The sequence below is a fragment of the Hylobates moloch genome, unplaced genomic scaffold, assembly GCF_009828535.3.
Source record: "Hylobates moloch isolate HMO894 unplaced genomic scaffold, HMol_V3 SCAFFOLD_20, whole genome shotgun sequence".
NCBI lineage: Eukaryota > Metazoa > Chordata > Mammalia > Primates > Hylobatidae > Hylobates > Hylobates moloch.
Window position 1 is genome coordinate 44,639,920 of NW_026652295.1, and position 13,340 is coordinate 44,653,259.

The following is a 13,340-nucleotide window of genomic DNA, read 5'->3' on the forward strand; positions in this document are numbered from 1 at the left end:
CCTTCAATCTAGAGAGGAGGAACCAACCCTTTCTTCTGTGCAGGAAGCCACCATTGCAGAGAAGAGGCAGCCCCAGGTTTGGATGCTCCCTGGCAGAGTGGGGGTGCTCTGCAGCTCTGAAAAGGCCCCCTACAGTGGCCAGCAGTAAAGAAGAGCATTTGCTGTTGGCTCAGAATCAGGTGAAGGAACTGCAGGTGCAGAGAACTGACGTGTTGAATGAGCCTCAACATTTCTGATAGCTCAGAGATATTGTTTTTAAAACTGCACACATCAAGTCTTAGCTGGGGAGATAAGGATCCAAGTTTTTAAGCAGAGCTTACTCTAGACAGTTCTTGGCTGACCTCACCTGTGCCTACTTGTGCCTAAAAGAGACAAGACACTGGCTTTGTATGATTACCTATGCCTGGGCTCCATTCAGACCAGCCAGGTAAAAGTCCTGCGGGTGGGGCCTGGGCACATTAATATTTTTAAAAGCTCTCCAGGGGATACCAATGTGCAATCAGGTTTAAGAACCACTGGACTAAAGTGAAATATAAATTTCATTACCAATCTCTTGGATCTCTTTAATTTTCCCAAGGGTTTGGCTCTTTGTGGAGTGCAAAGACTATTTTCAGAAATATGAGAATACTGGAGAAAATCAACCCTGCACATTCACACACACAGAAATTCTGCAGTTCCCTCTAGCATTTTCTATTGAGGGCTCTCAACTTCTAGATCTTTCTGAGAACTCTCACACTGCAGAACAGACGGCTAAGTTCACAACACCACCAATGGAATTTCCAGAGAAAGCCAAATATGGCAGAATTCCATTTGTCTGATTTCTTCCTCTTTTTACTACTATTGCTTGAGCAGCTTTGATGAAATTTAGGAAACTGGAGTCAGAAAGGCCCCTAATGCAATCAGCTGAGAGCCACCATGGAGGATGAGGCTTTCCATGTCACTATGGGAAACTGGATTTGTGGATGCTTCTACCCATTTCAAATAAACTCCTGTACTTATGAAGGAGACCTGCTGGTTGCATCCCCCAAGTATGGCTGCTTGCCCGTGGGGGCTACATGTAGAAAGTGGGGATGCCTATTAAACAAACAAGCCTGAGATTAAGCAAGATGGATGTAAGCAGGTGAGACAGACCCTTTCCATGTGCCTCCCTTTTCTCTGACAGTAAACCTTAAAGACTTTGAAGAAGGAACTCTTGGCTTCACCAGTTATTAGTAAGGAATGAAGACAGATACCTTTGGGGAAGCTTTGTTTGGTGCCTAGAATTTTACATTTGAACCTTTCTTCGTAATAAGAGTAATGGTCAGTTTTGAACAAGGAGCACAGGTTTTCTTAACACATAACATTTGGCCCACCTTAATTTGTTCATTTTCCCCCTTTTTAATAAGCACAAAGTAGATCTTTGCTTTTTAATAATGTTATTGCTTTACATTAGATGATTAAATATCAAAAATGGAAAGCCATGTTTTCTAGGTGGCTAGAGTGTTTGTGTGTATTGGGAGTGGGGTGGGAGGGAAAACATTTTCTGTGTGCTAGACTGTCATTGTAAACTCAGCTGGATTTAGGACATTCCAATAAACTGGTAAAAGTAACCTATCACTTTCAGAGAGTGCCTACAAAGATGACAATGACGATGATGGTGATAGCTAACATTTATTGAGCGCTAAATACGAGTCAGGCACTGTGTTAATTATTCTACATGTATAATTCTCTTGTCTCTAAGCTAATAAGGTAGAAATTACTACTATTCTCACATTATATGAGAAGACTAAGGCACAGAAAGATTAGGTAAACTTTCTAAAAAAAAAAAAAAAAAAAGCCCATCATGATTCAGAGCTATTGGCAGTAAAGACATGTAGCACATATTTCTGGTAAGAGTCTTCCTCAAAAAAACCTCATAAATTCATGAAGAACAGCATCAGCTGTTCACCATCTAGCCCTGACTCACCTCCTTTCCCGTTTGCCTCTAATCTCTCATAGAGAACCTACTGCAGTCAAAAGAATTGACTCACTAGACTGCAAAATGCTGTGCCTTCTCTCTTTCTGTATAAAGTCTACCCATCTTTAAGTATCATTTTTCCATAAAAGCACCCCAACCACTCACATACAACCAGCTGTAACAACTCTGTATCCTCTTAATTCCACAAAATATTCTTTGTCTTTAAGAAATCTTGGGCAATTGGTTATTTTTATATCTATATCATAGATACATATGCCATACAAGCATATTTTAAACTTTTTCCTATATAAGCACAATGCCTGGCATGTTGCAGATCTCCAATAAATATTTTCTCACTATCTTTTCTGAAACCAAAAAAGTTTAGAATATCTTATGACATTCTCAGGGCAAGTGTGTAAACAACAGATAACTGTTGAGGACAGAAGGGAGCTGTGAAGTTTTATTCTCCATAGATGGAATTATGTTCCAGTGGTTACTGGAAGATGTCCCTCTACCTGGTTACCCACACTGGACTTGACACTGGCTTTAAACTGGAGGGGTCTGATGACTGCTCTCCCTTCTCAAGTGCTATGGAAGTATGGCTGGCAGGATCATGGGTCTCTGCATGCATGTTTCCATTCTCAATGCAATCACAGACAGTGCCAAACCTTTGTATCCTTATTTTCTGAACCTTCATATGACAGGCGGTGGACATTTCCACGGCACTGGCACAAAAATTGGTAAATACAGGGCTACATGTTTAAAATATGCAAGAACAAGAAGCCAGATTATCAAATCTATTTCAAAAGATTGTTAAAGCTGCAATCTTGAATGACATAGCCATGTGTTATGCCAAGAACACAAAAATCCCCACCTGTAAAGCACCAGGGTGTCACCTGCACACCCAACAATAAAGAATTCAGGGTTTTTCTTTAAGTTAAGACTAAAGCAAGGATGGTAAATGATTATGCAATGTAATTCCCCTTTTATTCCTCCCACCACACAATGAACAACTGACCTTCTGTGTGTGTGTATGTGTGTGTGAACTATTTAAATAAGAAGCTTCAGCTAGTTCTTCTATTAAATATGAGAGAAAAAATAAACATTTCCATTTTACAAGTCTGGAATCTTTTTCACAATATAAAGCCAAATGAAAAATAAAAGAGAATGAATATCACCGGAGGACGATTACCTATGACAAGTCAACAACTGCTGCCGGCAATCAGTGAGGACCAGCATGTATAATACTAAGCCTTAAGATGCAAAATATTTATGCCTAAACTTTATGAACAACTGCTCAAGGAAAATGACTTTCTTTCTTTGCCTGACAAAGAAAATTTAGGCAGCTGCTCTCCAACTTTGATTTCCAGAAAGCTGGGGACTGAAACTGCCATCTGTAGAACAGCTATTGTTTAATTTGAAGACCACATCACAGGATATTTAAGTGACATGCTAGAAAGGGTTATTGCCCCACTGTCAGGCTGGCCTGGATGCTGGGTTTATTATGTGTGCTTTCTTCATGTAATCATTGATTCAAAATCCTTCTTGACATTGAGGGCTGGAAAATTCTCCTTATTGACAAAGATACAATATGAGAATATGAAAATATGTCTACTCAGAAAGGACTGACTGGGGATCACCTAATAAAAAAGACAAGAAGAAACAATGGCAGACTTTGTCATATTTAAAAATAATATGCTGGTCCCTCTTCCAACTTATTCTACTTAATGTAGCCATGCATTCGCCACATGCATTTCTAGCGCAGACTATGAGCTGAAAACTATTAACCAAAGTCTTATTTCCTCATGCTAAAAAGGCTCTGCCAAGCAGCGTCAGTAACAGCAACAATGAAAAATAAGATTGCAGGTGCATACCTTAACCTCCTGATTGGTAAAGACCTCGACATCCACCACACAGGCAACCAGAGTGGAAACATCACAGTCCATGCTAGGGGCTGGCATTCCCCCTTCTGAATTTTTAATAAAGAGTTAGACAACCTCAGAGTTGGGAGTGAAGGGAAGAGCCTCCAGATGGATATTGCTGTGGCCAGGCCCCGGTGCTGCCTTGCTCTGGGGACGGCTGGAGGCTCGGGCTCCTGGAGCCCGCTCCCACTGCACGCAGCCCTCCGCGTCTGAGGCAGCACAGCAGAGTAACGAACGGCCCGGCTCGCTCATGGCAATGACATCACCACAAAGACTGACACAAGCTGAAGCTATTTTTTTTTCTCCAAGCCTTTTATCTCTAGGCAGTGCAGTGGAGCAAATTGAACATGATTATGTGCTAAATCTGAACTCAGACTAAATCAATTCAGGCAGCGTTAGCTAGGAACTGAGTCAGAGCTATTGTTGCAGCCGAGTGCTTATGTTTGCAAAAAGCAGGAGGGTGGGGGGAATCTGACACCAGAGTTTCTTCTTTGAGTGGGGGAGGTGTAATTCTGCAGATGAGCCTCCTGAGGTTAAGGTTTGACAATTTTCTGCCTTCGAGATGAGCAGGAAGTTGAGGCATTTTGCAAATTGCTTGGCTTCTGTTAATTGCTCTGTGCCACTCGGAGCAGCCACACATGTTCTGGGCATCCTAATGCATCCCGGGCATGGGCTGAATAGAAATCCGTTCTTGGAGTGACTAAAGAGCTGGTCGTCTGTCATTTAGGGAGCATGGTAAGAGGAGATAATTAGAGGTTTGTGGAAATTCTATTTGAAGACCATAAGCGCAGACCAGTAACGCTAAAAGCACCCTCCAAAGCTCGGGATTTCAGGCTGTCTCCAAGGTCATTCAAACCAAAAGCAGTTCATGGAAAGGAGTTACAGCAAATGTTTCACACGGGGACAGATGGCAGGTTCTAATGGGCAAACTCACTGATGTGGCTCAGAGCTTGTCAGATCCTCGGGGCTTGACTTCACCTGAGACTTTGAACACATCCCTTTGCTTTCTCAGGCTCTTTTCCTGATTATAAATCCCTGAAGGGCAAGGCCACAGATAATTTACCTTTATATCTTGAGCCTTTCACAGACTGCCTGGCACAAGAAGATGATACTTGTTTAATAAATCAATCAATCAAATAGGAATAGCCTCCTTTCACAGGAGTGACCCAAGGAAAAATTTCCAATTGTTTTTTATTTTATCATTAGTTATACAAGTCCCAATAGAACTAACATTGTAGCAGCATCTATCATTAAGAGTTCAGATGGATCTTCAGTGGCCACTGGAACATCCTGATTTATAACAGATTGGTACTTTTCTAGCATATGACTGGACAAAAGCCTCCCAATTTTACACGCAGATGAGAAAGGTGACATTTCAGACTGAGAGTAGAAGCTTTCTTATTTGTCCTCATTAGTCTACACTTGAGTCCAAAGTTCCCCTTCAACAAGGCATTTTCTATGAAAAAGGTAATCAGGCCACACATACAGATTATTTAGACTGATGAAACTGTGTGTGTGTGTCTTCGTGCATTTGTTCAAGTGGCATTTATTTCGCTGTCCAGGACACTGTGGGAAATATTAAGTCATATATGCATATAATCCAACTAATATCGAGTAATGACTATGCAAGGCTCTGCATCTGATACTCTCAAGGATAAAATGATGAAAAAGCAAATGTCACTATCATCAATGGGCTTAAAATCCAGGGGAGGAGATAAGACATGGAGACCAACATTTCACAAGGCAGGGATGGTGACGGCTGAAGAGGTACAGGAAGTGTTCAGTGGGAGCACTGGAGAAAGAGCAATGAATGCTGAATGCTGGATCCCATGTTAGGATGGCAGGTGAGCATCAAAGAGGGGGAGGAAATTTCTGCTCTGACCTTGAAACATGGGAAAGACAGTGGCAGACAGAGAAGAAGTGAGGGATGCCCTTCAGCTAGGTAAAAACAGACTAGAAATGTCCAAAGGAAAGAATAAGGCATTTGGATGCAAAACTCGCTCACGGTTAAATCTGGCTGGGGCCTGAAGTATACAGTAAGGCAGCCAGAGCCAGATGATGCAAAACCTGGCCAACATGAAGTACCTGGCAGCTTTTGAAAAGGTAAATAGGGGAGCCACCTGTACAAGTGTAGCTAAAATGTAAAGTAATACAAAGGTGAATATGATTTTGAACATCACTGGCATCTGTTCAAGAGGCAAAACAAAGAAATGAATATTTTTTCATAAGCCATGGCATATCCTAAAATTTATTTTTTACATTTCACAGCATACTGGTAAATGTTTAACAATCAGCTCTCTGAAAAGAAGCATTTCAATTTTTAGCATTCATCAATTTCTATGGTGTAAATATGCTCATCATGGCTGATTTCAAGCAGTCAGTGTGAAGTCAAACTGAATACAAAGTTGGGAAGGCATGCATGTAATCTGCTCACACGGGCTGTTCCAGCACATCACTGTTTCATCCTCATGAAAACGTTATGCCATATCAGTGACAGTTCATCCATAGAGGCAAAGTCCACGTGTGCCCAGAGCCCATCAAGAAACAACAGCAAGGTAGAAGCAACACATTCTAATCATTGCTCTGTTTACATAAGGGGCTGTATGAATTATTTCACACTTTATGTTTAGGAAAGAGCTATAAAAGATGAACGTTGCTGTGATATGCCCTGGCCAGAGGACATTATCCAGGAAGCAAAGCTCTACCTGAAGTTGTAAAATAGGCAGTTTTTTTCTGAAGTATCCTCAGCTTTCCCTTTCTAATTTGATTCTGCCCTGCAGACTCCTCCCTGCTATCCAAGCACCCACTAACTTTAAGTTTTCCTCTTTTAAAATATCTTTTCAAGGACAGCTGTCAACTCATCTGTATAAGCATTAAAGGACTGATAACTCATAGTATTATCCCTCCCAGAGGAATCCATATTTTAATAGGAGACAGAGTCTTAAGTTGGGTAAATAGTGTTTTTAGGGCAGAGTTCTAGGCATCAAGAGCAGATGATTTGTGGGGCAAAGGAACTTTCCAGTAACTCTGAACTAAAATTAGTGGGTTTTAAACCCCCAAATTATTGGGTTTTTAATAGTCAATTGTCTATACAAATATGGTCATTTTCCTATTGGCTAGAGAGCCCAGGGGGCTCACCTGTTGTAATAGTGTCCTGTTTCTCTAGAGTTTTTTTTTTTTTTTTTTTTTAAGATACAGTCTCATTCTGTTGCCAGGCTGGAGTGCAGTGGCACGATCTCAGCTCACTGCAACCACCACCTCCTGGGTTCAAATGATTCTCCTGCCTCAGCCTCCTGACTAGCTGGGACTACAGGCACAGGCCACCATGCTCAGCTAATTTTTGTATTTTTAGAAGAGACAGGGTTTCACCATGTTGGCCAGAATGGTCTCGATCTCTTGACCTCATGATCTGCCCACCTTGGCCTCCCAAAGTGCTGGGATTACAGGCTTGAACCACTGCGCCTGGCCAATAATGTGTTTTTTTATAGCTAGGGGCCGACTTGCAGCCTTGGAGGTGTCTAGAATATAGATGTACTTTGGCCAATGGCTAGATGTAAACACTAGATTCGGATTATTCTCCCACTTCATCTCATATCATTCTCACCTTTCTTCACTCTTCTTGTTCCAGCCCCATTGGCCTTATTGGTGTTCCAGAAAAAAAAGAAAGAAAAGAAAAGGAAAGAAAAGAAAAGAAAGAAAATGTGTTCAAGAAAGAAAAGAAAGAAAGAGAAAGAAAGGGAAAGAAAGAGAAAGAAAGAAAGAAAGAAAGAAAGAAAGAAAGAAAGAAAGAAAGAAAGAAAGAAAGAAAGAAAGAAAGAAATTCCAAGCTCATTCCCATCTCAGCCCTTTGTACTTGCTATTCCCTCTCTCCGAAAATATTCAGATCTCTTCATGGCTTGCTCCTTCTTATCATCTCTCTCAGATCACATCTCTTTGGAAAAGTATTCCCCAATCAGCTAAAATAAAAAAACGTGTGCACATGTATACACACACAGAGTCAATCACTGTCCTGGCATCTTCAGTTTAACTTTCTTCACAGCACTTTTCACTACCTGAAATTATTCTGCTCATTTATTTCTTTATGTGTCCACTGCTTGTCCTCATAACTAGAATTTAATCTCCATAAAAGCAGAGATTTTTGCCTATTCTGTTCCCTGCTGTATTCCCAGGGGCTAGAAGGATGCCTGACACTTAGGAGGTACTCTAATAAACATCTGAAGGATGAATGGATAAATACAAAAATGAATCTAAAAAGGCAAGTAGAGAGACTCAAACCAATAGAGGTGCCTCCTAGATCTAGGAGTTGCAGGGATGTTTTTGCAGGAGGGCTGCAAGGGCATGGTGAGTTCGGCGATAACCTCTCATTTCTGAGAGCTGAGTCCTGGCACAGCTGTGTTCAGGAGTGTCCTTTCCATTTGAAGTGGCCAGAAAACCTTGGGATTCATCCAAACCACTGCTCTTGCAATGACTGATCACGCTGAGGAAAGGATGCATTATGCACAGACCCCTTGGACAGAGACCATTGCCCTCCCTTTAGTCCAGGCAATTCTCTAAAAAGATGGACAGCTGAGCTGATACACTCACCTCCACCTCAGCAGGAGGAGATGCACACCTTCCAATCCCAGAGGAAGCTGTGGTAGCAGCAGCCAAGCCTGTTTGGCTAATCAGCATAGAAGTTCCCATTACAGCTATGGGTTGTCAAAGGCTCTGCTCCTTCTGTATGCCCTTCTGGATCATCTGTTTTTTAAATGTTTATTATGGAGAATTTTAAATATATTTAGCAGAAGAGAGAATGTAATAATGAGCCTTCATGTATCCACCACCCAGGTGCAAAAATAACTAACAAGGGGCCAATCTTGCTTCCTCTCTGCTAGTCACTCTCAGAGTGTGGTCCCCAGACCAACAGCATCAACATCACTTATGAGCTTATTAGAAAGGCAGATTCTTGGGCCCCACCCAAGACTGAATCAGACACTCTGGAGGGAAGGCCAGCATCTGTAGTTTAATAAGCCCTCCAGGTGATTCTGATGCAAGCTCAAGCCTGAAAACCACAGCTCCATGTCTTCACCCACTTCCATACTCACTCCAGATTATTTTGCAGCAGGTGCCTGGCATCATATCATTTCATTTATAAATATTTCAGTATATATCTCTAAAAGACAAAGGATTCCTCTTTTGAAAGCACAATATGTACCATCACACAATTCAAAAAGCAAGAATAATTCTTTAGTATCACCAAACGTCCTGCCAGGGTTCAAATTTCTCCAGCTGTACTATGATGTTCTCTCACTTCCCATCCTTTCTCCCCCTCTCCTTGATCGCATCCTGGTGTTCCTTCTCTTCCTTCTTTCCTCTTTAATAGTTTGCTTATTTAAATTGGGATCCAAACTACTGTGTCTCTCATGTTTCTTTTAATCTATAGAGTTCTCCTCCATTTCCTTTTTTAATTCCTTGCAGTTTGTTGGTGGTGATGAAGCCATGTTATTTGTCTTTTAGAATTTACATATAGTGGAAATTTAGAAACTCGACACAGTGTAATTTAACAGAGTTTTCTGTTGCCTGTAGGTTCTGTTGTTTAGATCCAGAGGCTTAAGGGATATAGGTTTGGCAAGACTCCTTCCTAGATGGTGCTGTGTGTACTTCTATCAGTGGGTACATAGAGTCTGGCTGTCTCTCTTTTGTAGTATTAGTGCCTTCATGCTCAATGCCTAGGTGCGTTCATTTATTAGGATTTGCACAATGATGACATTCCTCCTTCATTTATTCATGGAACACTTCCATTAAGAGGAACTACTTCTCATCTACTATTTAGTTACTTTGAGCCATGGTTTTTGCAATAAAGGCAAAAATAAATATTTGCTTCTTTTCTTTTATTAATTAAAATTTTTTTATGAGATATGGGGGGTCTTGCTATGTTGCCCAGGCTGGTCTCCAATTCCTGGCCTCAAGTGATCCTCCTGCCTCAGCCTCCAGAGTCACTGGGATTACAGGCTTGAGACACTGCACTCAGCTTAACTAGTTTTTTTTTTTTTTTTTTTTTTTCATGATTTACTTCCCTATTATCCTGCAAAGATCACTGAGGGTTTTTTCATTTTTATTTTTAAAGTATCATTAGGAATTCATGGATTAAACATATGTGATTGTTAAACATATTAAACACATAAAACTACAATCCATTGTGGTTTAATCTTATTAATGCTCAAATTGCCCATCTTTAGCTAATGGGAGTTTAATCAGGTTGGCTCCTGAGTCCTTTGACAAATCGTCAAAGGGCACTTACCTTCTGGCATGACAAGATGTTCCAGACTCATCTTGTTCATTTCCTGCCTTAGATAAGGAGTCAGGCATTTCTCCAAAGAGCCCCAGTTCCACTTGGTAAATATTTCAACATATTTTAAGATACCAATCTAGAAGCTTAGAGGAGCTCTTTGTACTGGGTTGGGTATTGTTTATAAGACTTTTCAGTGAACAGAGCTAGAAAATATGTAAATATTTTAAAGATAACATATGCCATGAGTTTAGATTGATCATTCCATTTCAGATCCAGGACTACAGAGATTCTGCTGAAACACATAAGTCTTACATTTGTATCCCTTTCTTTCACACCAGATATATTCGTTCTTATCAGCAACATAATTAGCTAGTTGCCTTATCCCACACTATAGGCACGACAGCCTTGGAATCACAATATTAATGCAACCAGAAAGAGTTTAAGATTTTTTTTCTAGTTATTTTTGTCCTTAGAGTATATCCCATAAAGCATATACAAATTATGTATTACTGTCATTTAGAATAGCACATCTATTCCACCAACTAGAGACTAAGTTAGGTTCATCTGTTTTTGATGCCTAATGATTGTTTTTCTCTTTAATTTTGTGTTATAATTATATAAAATATTTCCATGGCTCAAAAATCAAAACTACAGATCTACAAAGAAATCCAGCTTCTATCCCTGCGATCACAATATTCTTTCTTTCCCTCTCATACATCCTTATTGTTTAGCCTCTCTCATTTTAAAAAATCTTAACAAGTATATGTGTATATTATTTTCCCATCCTTTATCCCATAAATGACAGCACACTGCTCACTTTTTTCTGTCTTGGTCTTAATCACCGTAAAATGTGACACTGGAGATCACCATAGTAATATGTAGAAATAGTCCTTTTCATTTTTACAGCTGTATAGTATTCAACTATTTGGATTTACCAACGTTTCTGCAATTAGTCCCCATTTGGGTTGTTTCCAGCCTTTTGCTATTAAATAATGCAGCAATGGATAGACTTTGAATTTTCATATTTTGTTACTGTATCTTTGGGACAGATTTTAGAGTGGAAACACCGGGTTAAAAGGCAAATGTCTATGTAATTTTGCTGGCTCTTAGCCAAATTTTCCTCCACAGGAATTGTACTATTTTTCTTCCCCACCAGCAATTTATGAGAAAGTTTGTTTCTCCACAGTATGTGTTTCAGAATGCATTGGACATTTTCCCATCTGGTGGGTAAGATGTGGTTATCTCAGTGAAGCTTTGATTTGCATTTCTCTTTCTATAGGCGCACATATTTCTACAAGTGAACTCAGCCAGCATTGTCTGAATCAATGCCTTCCAATCTTTTCTCCAGCGAATTCAGATTCTGTTACGGACACTAGCAATCAAAATATCCCAAACACACACTAGAGACCTCAATGAGTTTTCTAGTTTATATTTCTCTTATTATGAGCAAGGTGTTAAGGTTTGTTCCTATGGTAGAGTCACCTGTGTTTCTTCCATTATGATACCTCACTTGGGTCTGTCCATCACATGCAAAAACACATACTCACCTCAGGACCTTTGCGCTTGGCCATCCCTCTGTCTAGAACACTATTCCCATCATTGTGGCAGGGTTCATCCTTCCACAGCATTCATGTCTCTGCTTAAATGTCCCTCCTCAAAAGGCCTGTCCTAATCAGCCTATCTAAGTAGCACTCCTTTCACTATCTCCGCAGCCTGCATTATTTTTCTTCCAAGCACTTACCACTAATGGATACTGTATATTTATTTGCATCGTTGTTATCTCCGTCCCTCCATGGAAAGCCAGCTCCTTGAGAAGCGGGCTCCTCTACCTTGCCCACAGCTATATCTCCAAGTGCCCCCAAACAACAAGGCCTGCCATGCAGTGAGAGCTCAGTGAGTGTGTTGGATGAATGAATACATGAATGAATGAATGGAATTCTTTTGCTTGGAAAGCCAGCGGAGAACAGGTACTGTCACACAGACAAGAAATAAATCTACAACCTAGGTCCCTACAAAGGAGAGTGAACCTGAGAAGGGAGGCTGAGGTAAATGAAGACGACTCAGGTCGCTGGACAATGGGGATGGTGGGGTGGAGAGGTCCATGAGAAGTCAGAGGGACACTGAAAAAGGAAGAGGGGCACAAAATGCAATCCGCATTCTCCCCATTGGGTAGAAGGTCCATGCTAAGTGGCAGCTGCAGTGCCCTCAGGCAGTCTCAGGGACAGTGCTCATTCCACCACTGCCCAGTCAGCACCTTACTGCTGCTGCGGCCCCACAGATACCTTACAGCTAATCCCTGAGTGGCACTCCTAAGAAGCCACTGTCATTTCTTCTTTGCCGTACCTTCCTCCCTGGGTCCAAGAGTTTTATCCCTGCCTTAATTCATTCTTTAGGAAGACATATTTTCCCCTTTCCATCCTCAATATCAGAACCAAGTGCATTCATTCTGGGCAGTACCATGCTTAAGAAGCTGACACACTCGAAAAATTACAGGGATGAAAATAAAGAGGGTGTTTGCTCAGCATTCCTGTCTTCTGTGCGTTGCATTCTCTGGAAACTTCTCCTTCTCCTCCCATATTGGATGTGTCTGAAGGAGGCCCTTACCAGGCTGGTCAGACTTCTCATGAGGATTTTCCATACCTAAACTGGGTCAAGAGCACCAGTCCCCTGTGATGTCAGAAGCTTGGGACTGTTGCTGCTGTGTTTTTCACTTGTGCCTTTGAATTAAGACAAATTAGAAACAGAAAGAAAAAGTGGAGAAAGGAAATCAAATTCTGGAAGCATTGGAGTCCTCATTTTCAGTCACTTTGGAGGCCCAGTGATGCCCTGTCCTGCCATGAGTCTCAACTCTTCCTTTGGTTATTTTAATATACTAGCATTATCCCAACCAATGCCTCTCTTTTTCCTCAAGCCAATTCAGGTATTGTTTCTGTCACTAACAACTAAAAAAGTCCTGTCCAATACACACACAAGGACAAACCTAGATTAAATAACAAAGGACAATAAAGTGGGAGTCAATCATTGGGAACTAGATATTCAGGTTTTCAAATGATTCCATGGAAAGGGTGCTCCTCCTTCTCCCAAGCAGTCTTGAGGTGAGGGGGCAGACATCATCTTAAACCTCCCTCTTGAGGTCCCAACAGGAGTCCCAGCATGGATTTCTACAAAGACAACCTTGGTAGAGATCTTTTTATCTCCACTCCCTTTATCT

General features: G+C 41.0%; 1 protein-coding gene across 6 annotated transcripts in view; it reads right to left on the minus strand.

The window, feature by feature from the left end:
• Positions 1 to 13,340, minus strand: part of RCAN2 (regulator of calcineurin 2) — a 290,327-nt gene that overhangs the window by 104,422 nt on the left and 172,565 nt on the right. Inside the window, exon 1 of one of the 6 annotated variants that reach the window (XM_032141131.2) lies at positions 3,811 to 4,265. The exons of the other annotated variants lie outside the window; for them this stretch is intronic. Coding sequence (XP_031997022.1) covers positions 3,811 to 3,897 — 87 coding nt within the window. The 5' untranslated portion in view covers positions 3,898 to 4,265. Of the gene's footprint in view, positions 1 to 3,810; positions 4,266 to 13,340 lie in introns of those variants that run through there. 6 annotated transcript variants of the gene reach the window in all.